The sequence below is a fragment of the Lepisosteus oculatus genome, chromosome 2 (assembly GCF_040954835.1).
Source record: "Lepisosteus oculatus isolate fLepOcu1 chromosome 2, fLepOcu1.hap2, whole genome shotgun sequence".
NCBI lineage: Eukaryota > Metazoa > Chordata > Actinopteri > Semionotiformes > Lepisosteidae > Lepisosteus > Lepisosteus oculatus.
In genome coordinates this window covers 43,285,141-43,309,596 of record NC_090697.1, presented here as the reverse complement: position 1 = coordinate 43,309,596, position 24,456 = coordinate 43,285,141, and the positions used below count along the sequence as shown (strand labels likewise).

The 24,456-nt window shown below is 38.7% G+C and overlaps 1 protein-coding gene across 2 annotated transcripts; it reads right to left on the bottom strand.

Moving 5' to 3' along the window:
* Window positions 1-3,773: 3,773 nt before the first annotated feature.
* nfkbie (nuclear factor of kappa light polypeptide gene enhancer in B-cells inhibitor, epsilon) lies at window positions 3,774-21,441 on the bottom strand. Of its 2 annotated transcripts, none has more exons than XM_006625975.3 (6): window positions 20,664-21,441; window positions 10,231-10,333; window positions 7,887-8,097; window positions 7,424-7,512; window positions 6,487-6,735; window positions 3,774-5,909 (listed from the first exon to the last, which is right to left on the bottom strand). In XM_006625975.3, exons 1-6 carry the CDS (start codon window positions 21,020-21,022, stop codon window positions 5,841-5,843), a joined length of 1,080 nt encoding a protein of 359 aa, XP_006626038.2. In that variant the 5' UTR covers window positions 21,023-21,441; the 3' UTR covers window positions 3,774-5,840. The 2 variants fall into 2 exon arrangements, with proteins under 2 accessions (XP_006626038.2, XP_069034781.1); XM_069178680.1 differs by lacking the exon at window positions 20,664-21,441 and adding an exon at window positions 20,289-20,485.
* Between the last annotated feature and the right edge of the window lie 3,015 nt (window positions 21,442-24,456).

The window sequence follows — 24,456 nt, the reverse complement described above, 5'->3', positions numbered from 1 at the left end:
GCATGCCCAAAGGGGTTGGGCAGCAAGTTGAACTTGGACCCCTAGAGGTTTTTTTTCTCCTTACTAAGGAATTTTTGGTTCCTCTCCTCCGTTGTCTTCTGGTCTTCTGTTCTGTATTCACAAAATGTATGGTTACTTGCATTGTTTAGCGCCTTGGGGTGCTAATAAAATTAAATTGAATTGAAAACCACAGGCTGAACACCCCCTACTGGTCCCATTTCCAGCAGTAACCTTAGGTTTCCCAAGAGGTCTCTCATCCAGGCACTACCCAGCCTCACACCTTCTGAGTTTCAGTGGGTTGCCTTGTGTGAACTGGTGATATACAGTTGCTGCTGGCAATGGATGGAAAATACCAAAAATGTTTAATCTGGTTTGTTAGATACATAGTGCTATAAAATGTGACAGCAAGGAAAAGCCTCAAATAGAAAAATGAAATAAATAAACCTGTGATTAAGAAATAAGATGGAGTAGAAAACTAGAAGATACAGGAGTTTAGCAGGGCCAGGACTAAGAATGACTGTTGTAACCAACAGACATACTGTTGGTTGCATGGTTGCATATCACATGGTGTTTGAATCAACTTTATTTGTTGCTGAGATAGATTAGATCATTTGTTATTGGAAAAAAAACCCAAAAGATCCACAAATGGCAAACAAGGTCTTGTCACAATGCAGCTGATATGTTATTGTTATTATGATCTAATAAGAAGAGTGCTAATAATTTATTTTGAGCTACACTGACACAAACCCTCATGCTGAACAGCTGATGTGAAAGAAGCTTTGAATACTTTAAGTATCATCCAGTCACATAAATGTGATTACATGGTGATTGGCTTAGTTGTAATAAAATGTTTGAATGTCCTCTGTAAGTTTTGCAATTGTGATTTCTTAATCTGATTGTCACAGCTTTTCATAAGCAATACAAATGGAAATAACATGAGCTCAAAGAGCTCTGACAATATGTTACTCAAAAGATGATAAAATAGAGAAATTACATAATTAAAGACTTCAGGCTGATGACTCAATATTTTCAATTTTTTCATAAATTTATATAGAAAGTGCAAAACAAAAGTCAAGAGCCTTCTCAGAGAAAGCGGATGTATTTACTGTCAAAAGCTCGAGTCATATTTTAATGACGTATTTTTGGCTGCTTTTGTTGAGAACCTGTGAAATTCTATTAATGCAATCTTAAAAAAACTGTTTTAAAATGTACCAATAAAGGGCTTTTCACAGGATTTTGTGATCTCCTCACTCTAAAATTTCCAGTGTCTGTCACTATTGCAACACAATACTAAGAATAAAGGAAGAAGGCTTGTAAAAAAGGAAACCATAAATACTGCTGATCACGGCCTGGTATATTTGACCAATAGGTTATCTGAGCGCCCACACAAAGTTGCCATGGAGATGACAGGAAACAGGTGACTTGAGTCAGTAAATGTTAAGGTGGCATTGACCAGAAAACTGATGGACCTAAGAAACAATCTTTCTCAGCTTAATGTCGCTCTGGAAATAAATATTGGTAACTTTAAAAGCTTTAGAATCATATTTTAAGCATTTTAAATATGAGACAGAATTTAAGTCAGGTAGGTGAACATATACTGCAGGTGAACAGCTGTCTGTTAAAGGTATGGAATTTGCCATACAAACTGTTGCAGGAAAATAACTTTTCAAAAGAAACAGAAAATAGAAATTGCAAAGAAACAGGTAAAGGTTTAGTCCATCTTGAAAAGTAAAGGAAAAAGACAACATTTCAGCTGTGGAACCTTCTTCAGGTGTCTTCAGGTGAAAATAGAAGTTGTTGTTACTACTACCAGGAGAAAATATAGTATATGATTTTGTATCCTCTAAATATCCTCAAATTAAAGTTTGCCTTCATTAGACCCACAGACTGTGACTACTCCAGAATCCCACGGTACTTCCATCGCCCTAAGACCACAACTGAAATACATCAAATTTAGTGTGCAGACTAAACTGGCACTCACTGTACCTGTTAGCTGGTTCTCCAAACCAGTCATCTAGAAAGGTATTAGGAGATAACCAGTAGACATTTTCTCACAAAGACTTGTGTCACTTCTTTAGTATACAGAAATCTAGGTAAGGAATAATTATCTTAAATGACAGGTGGTGCAGTGGTTGGCATTACAACCTTACGACAGTAGGATCTTGGGTTCAATTCCTGGGGTGCTATCTGTGTGGTGTGTATGTTCTCCCTGTGTTCATACGGGTTTCCTCCAACAGTCCAAAGACATACTTCTAGGTTAACTGGCTTCTGGGAAAATTGACCCTGGTATAAGTGTGTGCCCTGTGATGGACTGGCATTCCATCCAGGGTATGTCCTGCTTTGCTCCTATGACTTATTGGGATAGACTCCAGCAGCCTCACAAACCTGTATTGGATAAAGTAGATATAATATGGATATACAAACACTCATACTGGAGTCAGTTTTTTCACTGTGCCACCATGCTGTCCTCACACCTCTTTTATTCAATAGAATTCTTAGATTCACTACTGAACTTAAGATGATTTATTGCTACCTAATGACAAAAGATGAAATAAATGGGAAAAGACAGGGCAACATAAAGATGGGGCCATTCCAGTCCACTGCATTACATCATATTAATTACATTATCAAATTTAGGAACTGTTCAGAGGAGCACAACTTAACAAAGGAGTGAAAAAGCAGACCAGAAAGCAGAGCTGCCTTCAATTAAGCAATTGAGTGCTGTATCTTAAAATACAGGCAACCTTAACACTAGTCCTTCATGTGCTCTGACCTGTAATTCTGCCCCTTGGTTCATAATGAGACAAATGGCACTTTGTTATCTTGACTTAAGTCATTATTTTAATTAATACATCTAAAACAAAAACAGCTGTCACTTGCTACCAATCTGAGGCAGATTAAAGTAAGAATGGGATTTATTTTTGTGTGTCATATTTGAAACAACTGACAAGTAAAACAAAAAATGTGCACACTGCTCGATTTAGTTGTGCAGCAGTTTATGCTACCATCCCTGTTTAATCTTAAAATCCTTTAATCCATAAAAACACCCTTTAGTGCAGCCTCTTTAACGATGTCTTTGTATTGGTTCTGCACCTGGGAATTTCCTGCTTGTGTGCTGTGCATACAAAGAATAATAAACCATTTAAAACTGAGAAAGTTCACTATTCAGAAGGGTGTGGGAGTATGAAACAAGCTACTGTACCTAGTCATGTTGATAAAGCTGATAGCCAGGCCACTAGCAGGACAGGACTGGATGAGATCCTTGGATTACTTAGCAACAACCAAATTGGTTAGATGGACTGAATGGCCTCTTCTCACAACTAACCCTTCTTAAGCTCTTATTAATGTCTGAATTTGACAGGCCAATATACTGGCATAAGGCTAACAGATAGGACTGAAAATGAGGAATATAGCTCAGAAGTTGTGCCTTATCTTAACTGTTAAAGTAATAATTTCAATACATAGCTAATTATAAATATTCCTTTCCTGAGAGTTCCCACAAATTACCTTTAATACACAAAGCTTATGAAGGCTATTTACCTGCAAGATGTATGCATCAAATTATCATTTTGGTGTTCCAAGACCTGAAGATGAAAAGACTGCATATCCATGTTCAGCTCTATGAATCTATTTCAAGTGGTAAGAAATTAGCCAGCAAAATAAAAACTATTTTGGAAACAGCTTGCTGAATTAATAAGATGTTGCAAGAAATTTTCATTGAGGATATACAGAACACATCTCTGTATAATAAACAATATGAAAACAAAAAGAAAAAAGTTTGTTACTAGTTTATTGGCACAGGTAATTCATCAACAAAAATACAACATAAGCTGTTCCTTGGAAAGGTTTTCACAGAAAAGATGAAACCATTCTGCATCAGTATGGTGTGCCCTTCAAAAGGAAACCAATGTATTAGAGAAAGCTGTTATTTGTAAAATGTGCGGCTAGAATGCAAGAAGAAGTACCTTTTTAAGACAGGGTGAAAAAGGACTTTAGTGTTAACAGCTTTAGAGAAATGAACATACTGTATAGAAAGAGGCATCAAAACAAAAATGTGCTTTTTTTCTTCCTTAAGCAAAGAAAATGCAGATCTGATCACAAATTGAGTAACAGCTAATGTACAAACTGTTGCATTTTTCAATACTGTCACACACTGCCATTTCATCATCAAATTAACAAGAAAAACACTTATACTGCTATAGTCTTGCAGGCACTAGGAAGACAGCTCAACAAAGCTAGCCTCCCAGCTGATCATGTGGAGGCTTCATACATCTGTGTCTGCTGCAGACAGCATCTACAGTTAGCTTTGATGGCAGTTCATTAGAAGGCTTTGAAGATTTCAGTTTTTTTTGTATATCACTAGCACCGTCCACATTGCTCCATTTGCAACACACCTGTGGTAAATAAGTGCAATAATTTATAGCATCAAAAGTAAAGGAGTCTGTCCACGAGTACCATCTGAAAGCTGCAGATAAGCTAAATCTAAAATTCAAACATTTTGACAAATACAATCACATCAGTAATCACTAAGCAGTGAAAACCACTCCTTGAATCACATGACCTTTCAACTTCTAATGATCTACAAGTGCACTCAAGGCTTGTAAGTGAGATGAAAAGCATGTATCGGCCTGTAGCTTTGACTGACTATGCTTGGCAACAAATGTGTTGGCTGGGAATGGGTTAGATGATACACTACAAAGACGCAAGCTCAGGAGTGGCTTTTACGCACTGAATGACAGTATCTAGGATGTAATGCGGTGATTCTCATTCCTCTCTTTCTATGGAAGTCCCATCTGTGAGGTGGCTATCCAGCTGAATGTCAGCTGGGATTGGTTAATCTTTCAGTAAAAAGATTCCCCCTGTCACACTACACAATATTACCTTAGGCTTATTTTAACAGTCACATCTACCACTATCTACAGGAAATCCTGATTTTCACTCCACTAAATACCAGAGTGATCACCTAGTTAGCAATGCATACAGCACAATCTCTAAAGCCAAGTTTAGACCCCGGCGTCCTGGCCAAATTTCCCATTGGCCCTCACCAATCATGGCCTCCTAATAATCCCCATCTATGAATTGGCTTCATTACTCTGCTCTCCTCCCCACTGATAGCTGGTGTGTGGTGAGCGTTCTGGCGCACTATGGCTGCTGTCACATCATCCAGGTGGATGCTGCACATTGGTGGTGGTGGAGGGGAGTCCCCAGTACCTGTAAAGCGCTTTGAGTGGAGTGTCCAGAAAAGCACTATATAAGTGTAAGCAATTATTAAGTTGACAGCCCAAAAAAAAGTGGTGCAGAGTTAATATTTACTGAAATGTGTATTGTCCAAAAACTTCAAAAAACAGAATTATATAAAGTATTTCAGAAGACTAAGCAACAAGAACACTGGATCAAAAATCATCAGTCAAAAGATGGCAAGTTTAATAATTTAACCTCCACCAACTCCAAATAGGTGCCTATATAAATACCTATTTGATACCACTCTTCTTCCAACAGTTACAGAAGGTTTCAGTTAAACATTTAGGCAAGATTTAATTCCCTCCTCCTACACTTCTACATAAGTGAAAGGGATCTCTAGGAAGTGATTTTTTATAAAAGAACATACATTAATACAATTAAAAAAAACAGAATTCCCCTAAAACAAAATGTATAACACAAATAGCAGCCCAGAGGAGACAACATCCTTAGGATTCAGTTCCTGGCAATATATGTATTGTACTGATTTCAGAAGAAAAATGCTGCTCAGGTGGGCAGTCCAAAATTCAAACCAAAGTCTTTGGAAATGTCTGGTTATAAATACGCATGTTAAGTCCTCAGGGTTGCCATGTCACAAGTCTTCAGAATTTCATTCCAACAACAGACCGGCCAGAGATCTGAATGTCATCAAATGGAAAGAGTGCAAGGATCTGGAAGACACAAAGAGGACAAATTTAACCAGCTGCAGTGATACCCATGCTGCAACAGCCAAGCTTACAACGAAAAGAAGACGCTAAAAGCTAAATACTGTATGTGTCAGACTCCCAGGGAGCAGGAAAACAAACACCCGCTGAGTGCAGGATAAGGCCTAGAGGCCTAGAGGTGGGTGGGACTGCACAGGCCTTGGTAGGGGCTGTAAAGCATGTAAGACAAGCTTGTTTTTATTTATTTTAGAAACACAGCTGAAACATTCGCAATGTGGAGGAATGAAATGGTTTATCCCAGGAACACTGGAAAAACACTGCTAAACAGTTATTCAGCTTTTAGTCAGTGTACACTCGAAACAGTATAATTGTACACTGCCGTTCTGATGAGAACCGTTCAACCCCTCCCTGACTTGCACATCAATATGTTATACACATATTAAACCTGCCCTAACAGCTTTGAAGAGGACTGCCTGACTTGCATTAGCCTTCCAAATGTCCTACTATGATTTTTAGCCCTTTGAATCCGTCTCCTTGTTAATGAAATCCCCCCCAAGCTCCAACATTCCGGAAGCAAACTTACATCATCGTTTCCATCAGCGAGGTCCAGGGCGGTCTCGTCTTCCATGTTCCGTAACATCTTATCAGCTCCAGACTGGCACAGCAAGTTAGCGATTGTGGCGTCCTGTCTTCCAACTGCCAGATGCAAAGAGGTGCAGCCATTGTACATTGCTGCATCCACATTGGCTCCCTGATTCAACAGCAGCGTCACCAAAGACGGGTCATGCAGCTCCACGGCCAGATGCAGAGGAGTCTTTCCGCTCGTTCCCTCCTGAATAGGAAAAGCAGAGGAGAAACATGGTTACTTAGGAAACAATGTCAATCTGTGCTTGACAGTTCTTTTAACGATAGCGGCCTCAGTTAAGGATAATTTCAGTTTAGGTGGCAAGATTGTAAAGGAGCACCTAAGGAAACATCAGTGCTTAGAACCAGTTTAAAACTTGGACCCACATGCCAAAGGGTACTTCAAAACCCATTGCTTGAGTTTTAAAGAAGATTCTTGGCTAAACCCACAAAGTTACCATAAACTTCTGGGGCTGACACCTGCAATATTTCCCACTGACAGGGAAAGATAAAAAGATTTAATTTATACCACAGCTGTCTTCATGGGGCTTTTTCAAACTGTTGAGTTACACAAAATAGTGTTTGTTTCTCAAACTGAATTAAGGATATTGGTACTTTAAAAAAAAATACAGAAGAAATTCAAGTCCTTCAGACAGTCACTACTACTGGATTTATCTAAACAACATACAGTATTTTGCTTGCGCCTGCACAGTAGCATGGAAGGAAGGCGTTCTTGATACAATCTCTTATATTATTCTGTTCAGGTGAAGGTTGCTAGGTCATGCAGTATTGGAAAATATTACAATGGCTATCGCTGTATTAAATGGAAACAAATTTTAAACTTCATCCTTTCATATCCGTAGGTCAGCCAACACAGAAGAACAACCGCACAGCACCTGAGTATTGATGTTTGCGCACTTCTTCAGCAGAAGTTTCACGAGCCGATGATTTCTCCGCAGAGTGGCTAAGTGGAGGCATGTCAGGCCTACAATAAGACAAAAGACCAAAGTTTATAAGAAGCAGGACACAAGTTTTGGACATACGTCAATACTTCTGAAGTATGAGAGCTTACACTAAATACATGTCCGTTCTTTGAAAGGCGGAATTTATCAGAAAAAGTCAGCCTGTTTGTAATGCGAGTCGGAAAGCATTACATTTGTCTGGAGAGCTAAGCATTATTACTTCATAAAAGTCTGGATAAAGAAGTGACCGCCCCCAGCAGAAAGAGCAGGGAGGCCCTGTTTCCAAGAGCTTTCACAATCCTCATCTAGCCCTCAAGTGCTTTGAGGAAATACTGTACGTCTGTGGCTGCACTTTTCTGCCTTTTTCTCATGCGCCAAGGCGAACCATTCTGAATACCTCTCCAGTTCTGGATCTCCAGGACGCAGCCCAGCTGCCTAACAGAAAGGCCTCGGGTCATCTCGTTGATGCAGTCCAACCGCCCCTGCTCACAAGCCACGTGGAGCGGCGTGTTGCCGTCCTGGTCCTGCAGCTCCAGGCTGGCCTGCTTGTGCACCAGTGCCTGCACCACCGAGGTCAGGTTCAGGTACGTGGCCAGATGTAATGGCGTCTGTCAAGAGAACAAAACAACGACAGCTTCCTTGTCAGGCGTTGGGTAAATTCAGCCGAGAAGCGAATCAAATTAGACATTTGGCTGTTTGGCACTTTCATGTTAGCTGCATATAAAATAGTGTTTTGTTATTGTTTTGCTTCCGACGATTTTGAAACCTGCTAATTTGTGACCTACCCAAATGTAAGCAGCCTAAAATCACTGAATTTAGTAAATGGGACAGTTGATCCTTTCATTTCTTTAAAAAGTGGCTGATGGAACCCCCCCTTTTTTTTGGAAGAATGTTACCAAATTAGAAGGTATCATGGCTGTGCTTAGGGTTTTTAAAGGCAAATCACCTTTTCACTTCACAAGTTTTGGAAAGCTACAGTAGATTAAATTAACCAACGAAGGTCAGTTACTGTACATTAAAAAGTAAATAGTACTCGTTACAAACCTTTTCTGGCTTTTAACATGTAGAACCCTTGACCAAAATACCTTTATTATATTTGGGAGTACTTGTGCATTTAAAATAAATTTCATATCTTCTTACACTATTAAAAGAGATTTTTAGAAATGACAGGAAGGAAACATTTTAAAAATATTTAGTAACTAATTATTACAACTAGTTTTGAAAGTAATCAGAGGGGTCATGTCTAAGAGATTAATCACACCCAAAACCACGTAATAAACTTTTGACCTTCCAACAAAAGACATTTGTGCAAACTGCTACTGCATTCATAGCAAAATTATATAAAAATGACTACTTCCAGGCCCTAAATTAGTCTTAGTGGGAGATCCCCTTCCCGATGTTTCTAAATTTGATTGCGGGGGGATTCCCTTTTTAACTCTCCCCCACAAAAAAGTCCCTTAGACCCATGGAAAAAGAAAGTCCCTACTGGAAAGGTTTAACTGCACGTTCCTTATGTTTTTACTGCACATTAATCAAAAACACACTGCTCAGGAATTTTCTGGAAACATAACGGCAGATTTTCCCAAAGGGGCAGATAGCTTTCATTCTAGTATCCAGGAGTTTCCTTTCCTGCTCAGAACTACTAAAAATGCTCTGCTTGTCACCCCCAAAAATTACCCTACTGTACCAAACACCCCATGTTAAAACCCTTGGTTAAAATATATGATAATAGAATTGATACGCATGAGATAGGAATTGAGATCACAAATTTTTCATTTTTTTTAATGAAAATGGCATTGCATCTAATGGCTGCAAATTATAACTCCAGTCCCTGATGACAGGTTTTGACTGGGCAGTAGAAAGAGTTTCTGAAACAAAACCAGCATTCAAGTATTGGCTTTGTATTCCTGGCTCAATTCATTAATTCAGGCCTTATATAAAGCTGAACTCAGGCCTACAAAGGTGAATTTTTGAGTCATAAGATTACAGCATTTCCAGATGTTTGTATACCGTTTCTAATGCTATTCAATATCACATATATCTACTGCCCTTGAGCCTTACTTAGTACAATAACATTAACAGTAATATAGAGTATACTACACAGGTTTGATGACATACACGAAATAGTGCTTTAATCTTACCATACTGAAATTGGAAGTTGAAAGGAATTTGCACTCAGTTTCATTTGCAGAGTAGAAAAAGTGTTGGACTAATGCCAACATGTTATGGTAGCCCACAAGAAAATAAGTGAAAACAACGAGGAAGAGCAGACACCAGCTCTCCAAAATGAATATCTTTTAAATGGTAGTTGACATCTTTGGAGTCTCAGACAGATGTATATTTTCAGGGTAATTTGTTTAGTTTCATTGTTTGACAAGTTAAATAAAGCATTTTAAAGCATGAATTTCCAGCTTGGCCCTGGAACAACCCTAGTCCAGTGAATTTTACAGGTAACCTGTTTTTAAAATTGGCAACACCTGTAAACTAGTGGCAAGTATCTCAGTCTTTTCAACTAAGAGAACTCTGGGAATTGGAGGATGAACAGTACTTACATTGTACTGACAAATTATGTTAACTCAATTGTTTAATTGATCATAATGGAATATTATAGCAATCTACACAATGTTCTCCAGGACCAGGATTAATTATTCTAAATAACCACACGGTGGCTGGAAGCATACAGAAAGTTTTTAAAAAATGTCTAATGATGGACTCCAAGTGTCAAATGTTCAAGACTTTACCTGGTAAAGATCATTCTGTATGTCCAGCACATCTTTGGGAAACAAGGATATCAACTGTTCTGCAAATTCCCTCTCTTCATGGATTATCGCAAGATGTAAGATCCTAAAAAAAAAAAAAAGACTCAAGATAAATATTCTCTTCACATTCCAGATTTCTGTAAACATGACAAATATATAGTAATCAACAGAGAACTACAGCTTAATGTCACCTCAATGAAAATGTTATTGTGCAATCTGCCGTTCGCTAAAAGAAGCTGATCTGTCTAGACAGATTTCTTTATTATTTGGGGTGGGGTGATGCAGCTAGTGGGTCTTTAATAGGACCATTGTGCCTCCCAATTTATACCAAAGATCTAAATTCTAGTAAACTAGTCAATATCTGAGATGATAAAGTAGGAGGGCTAGAAAACACCTCTAAAAGAAATTAAAAAAAATAGAATTCAAGACTAAGCAAAACTCTGGCATGTGACATTTAATGTACAGTAGATAAGTGCAGAATATTACATGTAGCAAGATAAATGATCAAGACAAATGCTACTTATGAAAAAGACTTACGAGCTTATGTTAGCACATTATGTCTTACTAGACAATGTGAGGATGCAAAAATGTCTGCCACACTCATTTTAATTAAGCCAAGTGAAAAATATTCCATACAGGTATTAAAAGCAAAGTATAACTATAGGATGACAGACATTGAGCTTGAAGAAGCTATTAAAAATAACTTAGGTGTTGAAGTTGATTTAATTTTAGTCTTTGGGGAGAGACAATTAACAGGCAAACAGAAGTCGGATCTCATTCAAACTACCGTTCACCACAAGAAAGACTGCTTGTCTGGAACCTGTCCCAAGGAAAAGCAACCAAACACATTCCCAGGCCTAAAGGAGTGTCCTACACTGACAGGCTAAAAAAAAAAAAAACTAGCCTTTTAAGATTTGAGCAGAGAAGATCACAAGGGGACCTCGCAGAATTGTAATTTGATAAAAGTTAACAGAGCCGACTTTTCCCATTATCAACAGTGAAACACTAACCAGAGGAAACAGGTGGTAACTATGTGGAAGTTCATTTAAAACCAAAAACAGGAGGCACTTCTTGAAACAAAAGGTTGTGGGAGTCTGACTACCCACCAAGCCTCGTGTTCAAAGCACATATCATGGCTTCTTTCAAAAAACAAATTTAATTACTAAAACCCAAATGATCTTGATAAGACTACAGGCAAGAGGAGCCCATTGAGATTCTGTTTTGTTCAGCAGACAAGATTTTAGATTTGGGGTAATTGCTGCTACTGCTACCACCTACACACACATATATACTGTATACACACACGATGAGAGATTAAAAACACAGCAAATGCTAATGGCATATTTAAATTACTGAAATTAACTCAGTCATTACACGTTTCACACGTTACACATGTATATTTTGAATATTTGAATATTTTTAGAATATTTTGAAATATCAAAAACATCCAGTACCTTTCCCAGTTCAATAGGTTCACATGGCTAACAAGACCTAAGCTGGTCCACTAATAGTAACAAAAATCTCATGCTGGCTCATCCGTTCTTCAACAACCTAATGCAACTCCTCCAAGTCCTGAGCAATCAAAGTAATTGAACCTGCCAACAGGATGCGAGCACAGGGCATGTCTTTGCACTTCACATTGAATTACTGTCCTAGTAGTAAGAAGTTGTGGTAAGACTAACAGATGTGGAGATTGTCTCTGACTGAAGAGGAGGTTTCTTTCACGTTCCAGATATCAATCTTAAGGCAAACGCTGCAAGAGGTTGATAACTCTTCTCCCACACAATGCTACATCCTTGTTGTTGTTGCTGAGTGAATCCTAGTGGCACACAATACCTTAAACGTCTGCGACCTGGTTGAATCTGTTTTTGCGAGAGCCCCACATGGTGGACGTCTCTCTCTAAGGCCTCAAAACCCTTATGTTCCATGAAGACTGAGCTGCACCACAAGAACTTTGGAGGTACACCTATCAATTATCTGAAAGCTGCTAACCTGCGTCAAGGGTCCAAGGGGCAAGAGAAGGCAGACACCTTGGACAAGACCCCAGTCCACCTTAGAATGCATATGCACAAAGTAGAAGCCCTAATTAACCCTTATTAACCTTGCTAGTATGTCTGCGGGAGGAAGAAAGAGCTTTTCACCCTGTGAAAGCCCATACAAATACTATTAAATGTAATTAATGAACTACTAATTTCATTAGATTTCCCTTTGAAGCGAAACTATTTCCCCAATGCCAGCCTTCTCCAATGTACAAGTATGACTTTTTGAACGGCACATCAGATGATTCTTACACCTAAACTGTTTAATACATTTATAGGCGCAAGGCAAATTCCAATTTGAAAGCAGAAATAAAAAATTCCTTTGCCTTCCACCTCCATATACAGCTGTCTAGATCAGGGGTGTGCTTTCACACCTGCTGCTTCTTTGTTCCAGCTGATCATAATGACTGAACTGAAGCTGTAATTGAATCGACAAGTGGCTAGAATATTTGCAAATGTTTGCTTTCTACTCATTCCCCTCCCCCCCATCATGAAATTTTTACTTAGGAAATGTAAAAGTTAAAACGCAGCTGTCAACACGTATAAGAGTTTAACTCAATTACTGTATGTAACTGAGAGCTTGGCTGTAACAAAAACCAGAAAGTGTGTGGTCCCTCAAAAGAAGGCCTGGAAATGCCTGCTTCGTACAACATTTACAAGATTGCCTAGGCATGACTATGACAGTCATGCCTGTACAAATATACAGAGATCTGGCTATGTTGACAAATAATTAACTTTTACCTTATGGTGCTTATTTGCCTCCTCTGTCTTCTTACAGCAAATGGTATCTATAAGAAGCCTGTAGGGATTGACCACTTAATCAGGTCAGTGTTTGGCCTAAAAGAGGGCTGTTGTTCCCCAACTTAAAACTCAGTATTTACTAAACAGTAAGGGCTGTTGAGGTTTATCTCAGTGGGGGTTTTTGCTCTCAAGAAAAACTTCATGCAATTGCAATTCAGCCAGAGCCTCCTCAATCCTACTCATCAGAAAAAAAACCTGTGTCATTTACAATCAAATCTACAGGGCAATAATGTGGGATGAATGGTGCTCGGCAGTGGGCTTAGGCTCCATCACAATGGAAAGATACAGTACTATGAGCAGTGTGTCAGCATGGGGGAGGTTTCATTCTATATGCTATGTACAATGGATATGATTCCATTGAAGAAGTACAAAGTCTGACATTCTGGAAAATGTCAGAATTTGGCACGAATGCGGCTGTGTTTCAAGGGGCCCTTGCACTTTAATCACCCAGCATCTTCTTTCTGACACCTTAGCTGGTATGAGTGAAGTTGACATTTGGACTTTTCTGACTCAGATATTTTCAGGCGAGGTGTACAAGTTCTGAGTAGCTGTATGGCCCACAGGTTCACTTGGCCAGGATCAGAAAACCAAAATAGTAACCTTAACTGTAGGACAAAAAAGGTGATTATTCTTATACCTCTCATTTTGTAGCCGAGTTCACATGTGACTACATGCTTTCTGAGGGTTTCTCTATAGCTGTCTCGACTCAAGAGTCACTGGCAAAGCTCAGCAACTACTTAATTTCTAGGAAATTTATTGTAATTTACATGTGAGCACTGATGCACAGTACTTTCAGGTTTCTGAAAAATACTTAGAAAATATTGTAAAATATAATAACCAAAGGTCTCTGTCTCCTCCAACTTTTCAGCTTTGTGCTTCTTCCTTACGCTTCCTCAGTAAATTCACTACCAATCAGTAAAGAACAGTTGTTCTTTAAATAAATACGGAAATAAAAACGGAAACGCGGAAAAATGCAAGCTTGCGGATTGCTAAAGCAGGTAAGCTACACTATTTTTGAAGAACCTTATTTACCGTTGGCAAAAGAGCTGACACCATTGGCTAAACAGCTTGACCTGCTGCCCCCCTCCCCTTGAAAGACACAGTCATTCACAGAATTATTGAAATGAAGGATTATATCAAAAGTACACTGATAGAGCATGTTAAGATGAGCAGATATTTTTCACTGCAATTAGATGAGTCTGTAGTTGATTTGGCCAATTTGCTCGTTTACGTTAGATACGAGTTTGAGGGCATGTCCCATGAAGACTTTCTATTCTGTAAACCGCTACCAACAGGAACTACAGGAGAGCACATATTTCAGCTTCTGAATGGCCTCGACTGGATAAAATGCGTCTGAGTTTGTACAGACGGTGCTAGAGCGATGACAAGCTGACATAACGGTGTAGTTGCACGAATTAGAGGTTGCGCCAGAAATTAATGTACGCATTACAACATCCACCGCGAGACCTTTGCCGTCAAGAAAATGCCTGACGATTTAATATCTGTTAGACTCGGTTGTGAATTGTATCAAGGCTCGAAAAATTAATTCACATCTGCTTTACTCAACTAAACAGGCTCACCCCTCTCACTGAAATGGTGCTTTTTTATTAGTTGTTGTTAATGTTTTTTTTCTGTAATACACTTTGAGAAGCCACCTTTAAAGGTGCTATATCAAATAAAGTTTATTATTATAATATTTATTATATGTATGTGTGAGTGTGTGTGCACGCGCGCTCATGTTGGTCATTGAGAATTTCTGGGGTTCCTATGAGATGATGACTTGTAGGTGGTACTTGGATGCTTTGGTTGGATTAGGGGTGGTATTTGGTCCAAAACGTTTGAGAACCACTGCTCTATTGTAACAAAATCTTACTTCATGTTTCTTTTACCTGTAAAAGTAGCAATAGAAAGGAATAGGGAATGACACACGTCATAGGATTCTAAAGTGTTAAGAAATTTCAAAATTGAGGAACTCTTAGATATGTATGGCTTCCTTCTAATACACGACTAAGGACATTCAATAGAAGGGCATTTCCAAAACACCAAAAATAAAGAAGTACAAATTCCACCTCCTTATTTCGCTGCATGAGACTCATATACCCAACACCCCAGTTTCCTTTTTAATTGCCCTGTTACACACAAACAAGCCCACCAAACATAAAGCACAAAACTGAATCACTGCAGAGACTGGAAAACTAAATGCAGACTAAACAGGATCAACGTTTCCATTTTGGCCACAAATTTATACCCAGTAAACTTATTTTAAGGAAAGGTAAATGTAAAGGGTGTCAAAAATAGGCATGCCAGAGGCCTTGCAGACTGGCATTTGATTTTGCAATAGAAAACAATCCTGGTCAGACCTGCTCCTCAGGTAACTACTGTATATAGGGCTTCTCTCTTAATGGAGTTACACTGCTGTCCTCCTTTGCTCTTCAAAGGTGAACACTGAACCTGCTTGCGGCTGGTTAGACTCACAGCAGCACAAAGAGTTCGAAATGGGGCTCCCCCGGCTCGACGCAACACATTTCCATACCGTTAAAGTTACTAAGAGGATGAAAAGAAAAAGAAAAGCCGGCACAGATTATCAGGGGTAGAAAGTCAAGGACAAACTGGAGAATTTCTCAAGGCTTAAAAAAAAAAATTGTAATCTGAAAGGTACCCAGCTAGTATTTGTTCTCCTTCAAGGGACTTTCGTATTTTTTGTTTATATTACGGTTTGAAGCAAAATCCCCAAACGTTTTCACTTAGCAAAGTTCCCAACATATTAGTAATCTATTCACACTACACACTTTAATCTTAATGGCACAGGGTGGTTTCAGAGATGTATGAAGATAACCATATATCCCCCCTTTTTCCTCTTTAACTTATCACTGTTATCCACAGCTCTACCGATTAAATCTGTTGATCATGAATGGGAAGGATAAAAGGAAAAAACAAAGCAAGGTGTGCGTGCCCTGTTGAAAAAAAAACAGCAGATTCACAGGGGGAGCACAGCAGCGAGGCGTTTAACAACACGGACTGACAATGGTTTCCACACAAGGAAATCTGAATTCCACTTTGGCCTGCTACGGCAACAGAACAACACATCCAATATCTGGAAGATAGGAAACATTCATCATTCATGGCTGCAATAGCAGAAGACAACCAGGAGATTCTAGTCTCCCTACCGTCTGCTCTACAGATATGGTCCAATCGTGTGTTGCAAGGTCACACCAAGAAACAAACTGCACAGTATTTCTTCAGACCCAGCCAACTTCTTTCTTTCACTTTTTAACCCTATGCCTAATAAGCCCTATCCCAGTTTTCTGTAAGTTAGAAATATTTTGCAGAAAAGATAAAAATGTACTTTTGTGTTACTACAATCGTACTGCATTTTCACTGCCAAATCTGACACGCATAAGAAGAAGGACTTCACAGTGATACGCACAAGTGCATTGACTGTGAATGGCTAAGGAGCCTAGTCTCCACAGCATTAACAAACTGCATGCTTGCAGTTTGAACAGTGTACAGCTCAGATCTGAAAACTTCTATGCATACACTGAAATGACATGTACACTCGCGTAAATCATAATGAGAGACATTTCAGCAGCAAAACCATTTCCCTGTCTGAGGCGTGTAACTCTGAGCATGTGCTCTGAGAGTCACGGGGAATTCCACAGTTAATTTTAGCACTTCTGCTTTCTGAGTAAAGCAAACCCACAGGTGGGGTCACTCCAGATTAGAAATCACTCCCAGAAGCTTTATCCTAAGAACAATAGTGAGAATCTCTTCCCTGTGTTTGGTGCATTTACCTGCAAAGTTACCGAGGCTAAATTCTCAAGGTTTTTGTGCCTGCAAGTAGTGACCAATAAACCTGAAATGATTAAACTACATTATGAAGCATACATTCATCCAAATGGCATAATTATACTAGTCTGCTGTAAGCATGGAACATACAAGAATGGAAATGTTTGGTTTTATTTACAATTATACTTCCTAAACAATTTGTTTTCACAAATATGCACTTATCAAACGAAACAAAACAAGTCACAATATGAGGCTTAATAATAACTGTGAAGTTGGTGGGTACATTTAAAGACATGAGCAAAAACTGCTTCATCCTTGGTTTTCATCCAAGTTGATCTCACACTTTATCCTGTACAAACAGCAGATCAGGCAGAGAAATTACTTTGAGTTCAAGGGTAAATGTATGGAGGGCAGTTAGTACAAACCTATAGTGCAACTTAGCAAGGACACAAGGGCAATAACCTAAACTCTCAAGAACAGGGCAACGCGGTCTTTAACGTTGAAGGACTTAAGTCTTCAGTTTAAAGTCTCACATGGGGGACGTAGTGCTCCCATCACCATATTGTGACATCGACTAAGCACAGCACAGGTCCAGACAGACAAGCGCCACCTGCTGGTCACCAACACCATTTCCAGCGGCATACTGTTTTTTTTTCCTATAAGTCTCCCATCTCACTACTAAACATTGTCTAATATGTTCGAAATATCAAGTTCTCCTAATTCTTTGGTCAATACTACCACAACTTAAATGACAAGCCCCTCTGAGGTACTGCAAATTTTAAATATATTTTAAAAATCTCAAAACACTTCTTTCCTTTTGAAGATGCAGATAAAACATGAATGGTTCTTTGGTCACTATGACTTTCTGCTTCCTAACTAACCAGACATTAAAAAAGGAAGTAACAGGCTCAATTTCCTGTTGTTGCCCAATAAGAGGTCTCTCTTCACATCTTCCTCCCAGCCCACCCCCAGATCATTAATTGCTACCAGCACATTTTGATAGTATTTCCCCTTAAAGGGTTTTGCCCCAATGTGCAGATGTTCTCTGGACTTCCCTAACCCCACAGTTTCATGCTTCCCTATGACCAATTTCAGTGCACTGCCTAGCACCTAGTAGTGTAAAAAGTGGTGAATTTTGTGTTAGCTAGAAGCAGCTGCAAAAGTCCTGCAAACAGCACTGCTCAAATATTCATGAATCTAGAGATGACTGCTTTCTCACTCACCCCCTGCTCATAACCTTTTCACTTCTCTAAAGAACTGAGACCTTGAACACCTTACTCCTCAGAAAACAAGTTTCCTGGGTTACATGTTCATTCTTGTAGTGTAGTTTAAAGCAAACAGAACTTTCAGAGCAAACAATTGCAATACCTCTTAAAAACCCCTGTCTTTACTACGGTTTACTACTCAGCTTCACTATCCCATAACTTTCCTTGCTTGTCTTCCTCTGCAGTTTCACCTCATTAGACTCCCCTGACATTTTTTACATAAAAACACCTTCAGGCACATGTGCTCCAATCAAACAGTCTCAACTAATTTAAAATAAATTACAAATATTCTTATGATATGACAGAAAATGTTGAGGTACAGTTCTGAAAATCAGAACTATGTTGGAGATGTTTGATAATCTCCTACCTTAATATCAAAAGGTATATTTTTTCATAAATCATCACACCTCAAAGAGCTGTAGTCAGACCTCAGCCACAGGGTCACATGATTGACTGCCATTAACAAACAGTCCCCCTCAGTGTGAGTGGCAACAGACAAAAAAGCACATCCGATATTAAAATAGAGAAGTGGGTGACATTTAATGCTTTGTTTCTTCATGTCATATTTAAACACACTGCAAAAACTACCTCAAAACATGGTTTTCGAACTTATTGAGAAATGCCTACAATTTCCTCTAGGAGAGCGGTATAAACAGAAAGCCATATAAAAACAACATTATCCTATTCCCGTTACAAAGCAATTTCAAAATGGGAAAACTGTGAATAATAATACACGGGCCCTATTAAAAAAAATATACACCAAAATACATTCAGGTTTCATTTGTGCTGCCTTCTGGAGCTCGATATTCTGGTTCAAACTGTATTTCCTACTGTCCTAGCAGACCCATTTTGTAACACTTCAAGGAGGAAGCCTCATTATCTATGTCATCATTATTATTTAACTTAGGTACAGAACTCAGTTACAGCAAACTTTAAATTGTAATCTCCAGTTCCAGGCTCAATACCTTAGCTAATGAGTAATCAGAATAAATTTATCAAAAGGGAAGCTACCATGTAGTTTCACATTTAGAACATGGATTGAGTTTGTGGGCTGAAGTTCTGATTTATATGATGCTTTATTTTGCCTGCATTTCGGATCATTATCAAACTGAAAAACAATCTCTTAACTTGTGAGCCCCCACCTTCAGATAGTACCCAGTGCTATCCTCCATTTAAGTAGTGTTATGTTTACATAAACATTTTTAGCAACGAAAAATGTGACTTTGTCACTTTGTGGCAAAACAGCAGAAAAATAATTTTCTGTTCCTTAAAATTCATGATAATTTATGCTTTTGCTTGATATTTGAAAACAATGGAACCAAATGAGAATGACACAGAGACAGACGAGCAATGCAAAATTGTGGTTCACAGAAACAGTGTGTAGGAATTTACGGGTTTAAATTCATGGATTGTTTCCAAAACCCCCAAAAAACTGCTGTTCCTCGTAGTTTCCAAAAACTCAAACACTTCCCTAAATGACTACACAAAACTGGTATCATAACAGCAGTATAATAGCAATGGGGAATTCACACCTCTTCTGGAAAATATGACATTAATTACAAAGCTGAAACTAAAGTCCTGTAATTTTGCGTCAAGAAAAAAAGTACAAATATTAGTAGAAATAGGGGCTTCAGAGGAAAAAAACACTTTTTTTTTCCACAGGCAGTAGGGACTTTCGAGTGAGAGCAAACTTTGTAACAGCAAGCACTGCATATGGAAATTGCAATTACTTTTCGCACAGGCACTAAACACGAAAATCGGCTCTTCAGTGTGCTTTTTTGCATTTAAAACAAAAATATCACATTGACCTTAAAGTATGTGTCATCATAGTTTACAAAGATTCCTTGTCCATTCTGAGCTCCTGTACCAGGAATGCTCATAAATCAGATCAAGAGGTACTCAAGCCAAAATAAACGAATAATCTCTCTTTGAAGACAAAATAGTAATTATTCTTTGAAATCCACATTTCATCAAGATCCAAACTCCTTACGAGGGATGGGTTAGTAACGTAAAACGATCTAGCTGCGTTGCTGATACTCCCGACACCGTTTGTGTCACAACCAGTATCACAGGATAAAAAAGTATTGAGCCTTTTGATCATTTTCCACGCTTGCAACGACAGTATTTGACTTACAACATCCACACTTACCAACAACCACGCAAAGCTCTCGCATATGCAAATGTTACCAGAAAGCTTTTGTAACAACCAACGCTTTTCTTTCGAATCGCTAGTATCACCTTACAACGATGCCTTATCGCGTTTTTTCTCTCTCCACTGCGAATCACTACCTCTTTTTTTTCAAAATGGAGTAATGTAAATATATAGTTCATTTGAAGGTGGGTTACACGCTCATGAGATTTTGGATAGAGATAGCTTTTTGCATGCTTTAAACATACAAAAAACAACAAACGACAACGGCTCATGTACATGTTAAATGATGCATTTTATGTGCTATTGTCAGTAATTATAATTATTTGGTCTCTTAGTGGAAAGCCGACAAAAACAGCAAAAACAAAAACATACGTGTCTCCGTCTTCGCTGATGGTAGTTAAAAATGTTATTTCCTGTTCGTTGTACTCTGTAGCCTCTGTGTTTTCTGTTTCTTCTTGCTCAGAAATATTGCAATCCTGAAACATGTCCTTGAGACTCTCAACTGTGAGAGAGGACGAGCCGTAGGAAGAGTCCAGCCTGTCCTCAGTTACATTGTCCAACTTATCCCTGTCTTTCTTGTTGTCACTGCTCGATTCCTGCGATGTCCTTTTGATGTTTTGATGATCCTCTTGGTTTATGGATCGGAAGGAGTCGATTCCAAAACCCGAGTCGCACTGGCTGTCTTCAGGAGGATCTTCTGCCTTTTTCCTTTCGTCCGGCGTATTGGCCATGGTGTACCAACAGGAAACTTTTTTTTTTAATAACTTACAAAACACCAAATAGGAGGTATGCGCTGTCGAGCCAGATACACGCTTTCGCTCCTGAAATATCTGCCGATTCCTTTTTAAATAACTCGATTAAGGTGTTGAGTTTCATGCCACCCCGCTCTGCTCTTTTTATCTCAAGCCCAAAATAAAAATGCCTTTCAGTTATTTTCAGAGTTGTTTACATTTCAAGAAAAGACGATGAAAAAAGGCCACAATTATCTTAACTGTTTCAATTTAAAAAGTAGATATCAAACAGCAACGAGCTTCATCAAACGCCATCAAAAACCACAGAATTAAACTTGTGACTGAACTAGCGTTTACAGCTGAATCCCGAGCTTGTAAATCGCAAGCGAGCTATGAGACCACAGATCACTCGAGCAAGTCTGATAAGGGGAGGGACGGACTGACTGCCGTCAATCAAACGAGGTTGTGCTGAAAAAATGCTGGGAATCCCCGGAGGGAGGGGCTAGATTTCAATCTGTTTAAGAAAGAACTTAACACAATGCCTCAAGATGAGGACGTCTAAAGTTCTGCATAAATCTGCATAAATGAAAGGGTGTAGGGAGCCAAGGTCATGAATGTTTTTGGATTGAGAATTAGTTAATAAATAGACAAGAGAGTACAAAATGTAAGCAGCAGAGTAAAATAGGAATCTATTTCAGTAAGGCCTCTTTTCTTAATTTATATTAATGTTTTATATTCTGATGCAGTTAACTAGTCAAATTAGTAATTGCATTGCATAAGTAACTAATTGTAAAATTATGACACTGAAGAGGAGAGACCTAACAGAGTATCAGCTGTGATAGAAAAGTAGAGAAAAAGTAGAGGTTATCAGTTACTGAAAAGTAAAAAGATAGTCTTCTTCAGTGTGGGGAATGTAGGAGAGAGCAGAGCTATGAGGACAAAGAAAATAAAAGACTTTGTGAGAATTGTAAGGAGGATATGAGAAAGACAGTCCACAGAAATTTAAATCTGGTACACAGAAATGGAATTATTAGAGGAGAGTTCTAGGAGAAGTGTGGGAGAGATTGAGAAAGAAATGAATCATTCATGGAGAGCTTGGGGGAAGGTGTTGACCCAGTTAGAGGACAATTTTGGCTTCTGAAGTTGTTCTCAGGTAGGAGAATGTGAATCAAGGTGATCCCTGTGAAAGTATGCAAACAGAAAGCTCAGTGTAGACATGGCTGGAAGAGATAAAATGATGTTCCGAGAGTTGCTTTTGCCTCAGGTGGATGCCCTGTCAATGTCTAAGGGAATTCAAACAGGATTGCCAAGTAGCTCGTAGGTCCTGAGATTGATTCTGGATTGGAGCACTTTCTTTGTAGATTTTGCAGGTTCTTCTCATGTTCATATGGTTTCAGTTTCTTCCAACCTTCCAAAGGACATGCTTGCTAATTTATCTGGTGGCTCTAAATTGTGCTTGTGTCCTTGTCTGTGTGTCCTGCAATGGACTGGCATCCTGTCCCTGTTATAGTCCCATCTTTCAAAAAAGGCTCCGCAGCCTTAACAGCACTAACAGCACTAACAGGAATAAACAGATTTCTGATAATGGGTGTCACATTGTTAGAAAAATGTTGTTGCTTTAGGATCAGTACAGAGAAGTTCAACCAGACACATTCCATAGCTTACAGGAATGTCATATAGTGACAGGCTGAAAGAACCGAATATTTTTAGTCCTGAACAGAGAAGACTGTGAGGGGACCTGATTCATGCATTTAAAATTAACATTGGCATCAACTGTGTCAACCCAAGGGCCTCCTTCAGAGTGAGCAGTTAAATAAGAAGAAATAACAGGACACACGTGAAAACTATGGAAATAAGACTTATTTTTTTTAACTGCATGGGATCTGAATCAAGCATCTCAGCCATGGTTTTGTTTTGTTAACCAATTCTCTAAATTATTTAAAGAAATATATGGAAGAGACCCTCATAAGACAAGGATGATAGATGAGATCACTTGCTTCCTAAAAAAGAAAAATGCTAGATAGGCCAAGTGGGATTCTCTCATTGCTAACCTCACATTCAGGGATGTGCAGAGTTGGGTGGCTACAGTGGCTCAAGCCCCTGCCTCTTTGTCCCCATTGGCCCAAGTGCCCTTTTTTGCTTTTAGAAAAAAAGTCCAACCAATTAAATTTTGTTTTGCCACTTGACGATTCTGCTTCTGTATTTACTACGAATCTCCCATTGGGAAAACAAAATGTTGGACCTAATTGATCTCATCCGAGCCTCCTGTTTGTTGTAAAAAAGGCAGCGATAAGCAATGTAGGCTACTACACCTGTGGAGGCCATGTTAAACATTTTTGAATGGAGAGAAGATGCACAGATTTTTCAGAAGGACTGTACAGGAATAACACACCAAGGGTGTCGTATTGAGCACTTTGTGTTTAAGAAAAACTATTTTCATTCACCTCCTCTAAGTTTGCAAACCGTCGAACTCGAAGTAATAAACAGAGAAAGAATTTAGGGAGGCAGCTAAAGGGAGTACATCGCTTCATAACTGGGTCACAACTAACAGCAGACGAACAGGTAAATGGTCATCAAAAAAGCCAGTTCTTAAGGCTACATTCTACTATATGTACGCCTCAATAACAGAAGAGTCTTGCTTCACAAGAATGATCACATCGGTAAATGTTGTACGACTTAAGTTTTGATGAATATCAAAACTGCCTGTAGCCTATATACAAAAAATATACAGGCTATATGAATAGTAAATCCATTATCATTTTTGGATATCTCTGCCAAGTTGTTTTTTAGGACACGACCAATAATAATTCTATTGGAATTCAATTTATAGCTTTGATGTAGTTATAAAAATTGATGTTGATGTATAAAATAATGTTTAAACCTTTAGTGGTGTATATTGAGCAATTTCAAGAGATATCCAGTACATTATAATAGTAATGATATTAATAATGCGTTTGGGTCACATCCAAAGAAACACAGAAATACTGATTTGTATCCAGGATACTCTGATGTAACAAATCCTGTCCCAGAAAGTGCCCCTTCTCCCCTTTTGAGCCACTGCCCACCAAAAGGTCTTTGTGCTTCTCTGCTTACATTCTTAGTAATGATTATAGTTAAACAAAACCTAGATTTTAAGAGCAACAGTTGTATCTCAATGTTATAGCTTTTTGTGTTGGGAGCAGAAATCCAGTCATTATGAAGTAAAAAAAATTGTGACAGGTGTTGTATCCAGTTCAGTATCGCCTGGAAATCTGCATCCTCCTCCTAAATGCGCACACACTGTTATCTCAGGGAATAACAATTATTCCCCTCTCTTGTGTAAAAAAGACTTTAGTTTTCATTTGGTGGCTGTAATTTTTTTTATCTTTAATCCCCAGAAAATGATATAAACACACACAACCAACGGGGTCCTTCTTATCCATACTGTAATAAAC

Excerpts from the sequence above, each read along its gene's own strand:
- nfkbie (XM_006625975.3), bottom strand. The coding sequence starts at position 21,022 with ATGGCCAATACGCCGGACGAAAGGAAAAAGGCAGAAGATCCTCCTGAA. Across the intron at positions 10,334-20,663 it reads ATCAGCGAAGACGGAGACAC|GATCTTACATCTTGCGATAA; the intron begins GTATGTTTTTGT and ends TTTTTTTTTTAG. Across the intron at positions 5,910-6,486 it reads TCGCTGATGGAAACGATGAT|ATCCTTGCACTCTTTCCATT; the intron begins GTAAGTTTGCTT and ends TGTGTCTTCCAG.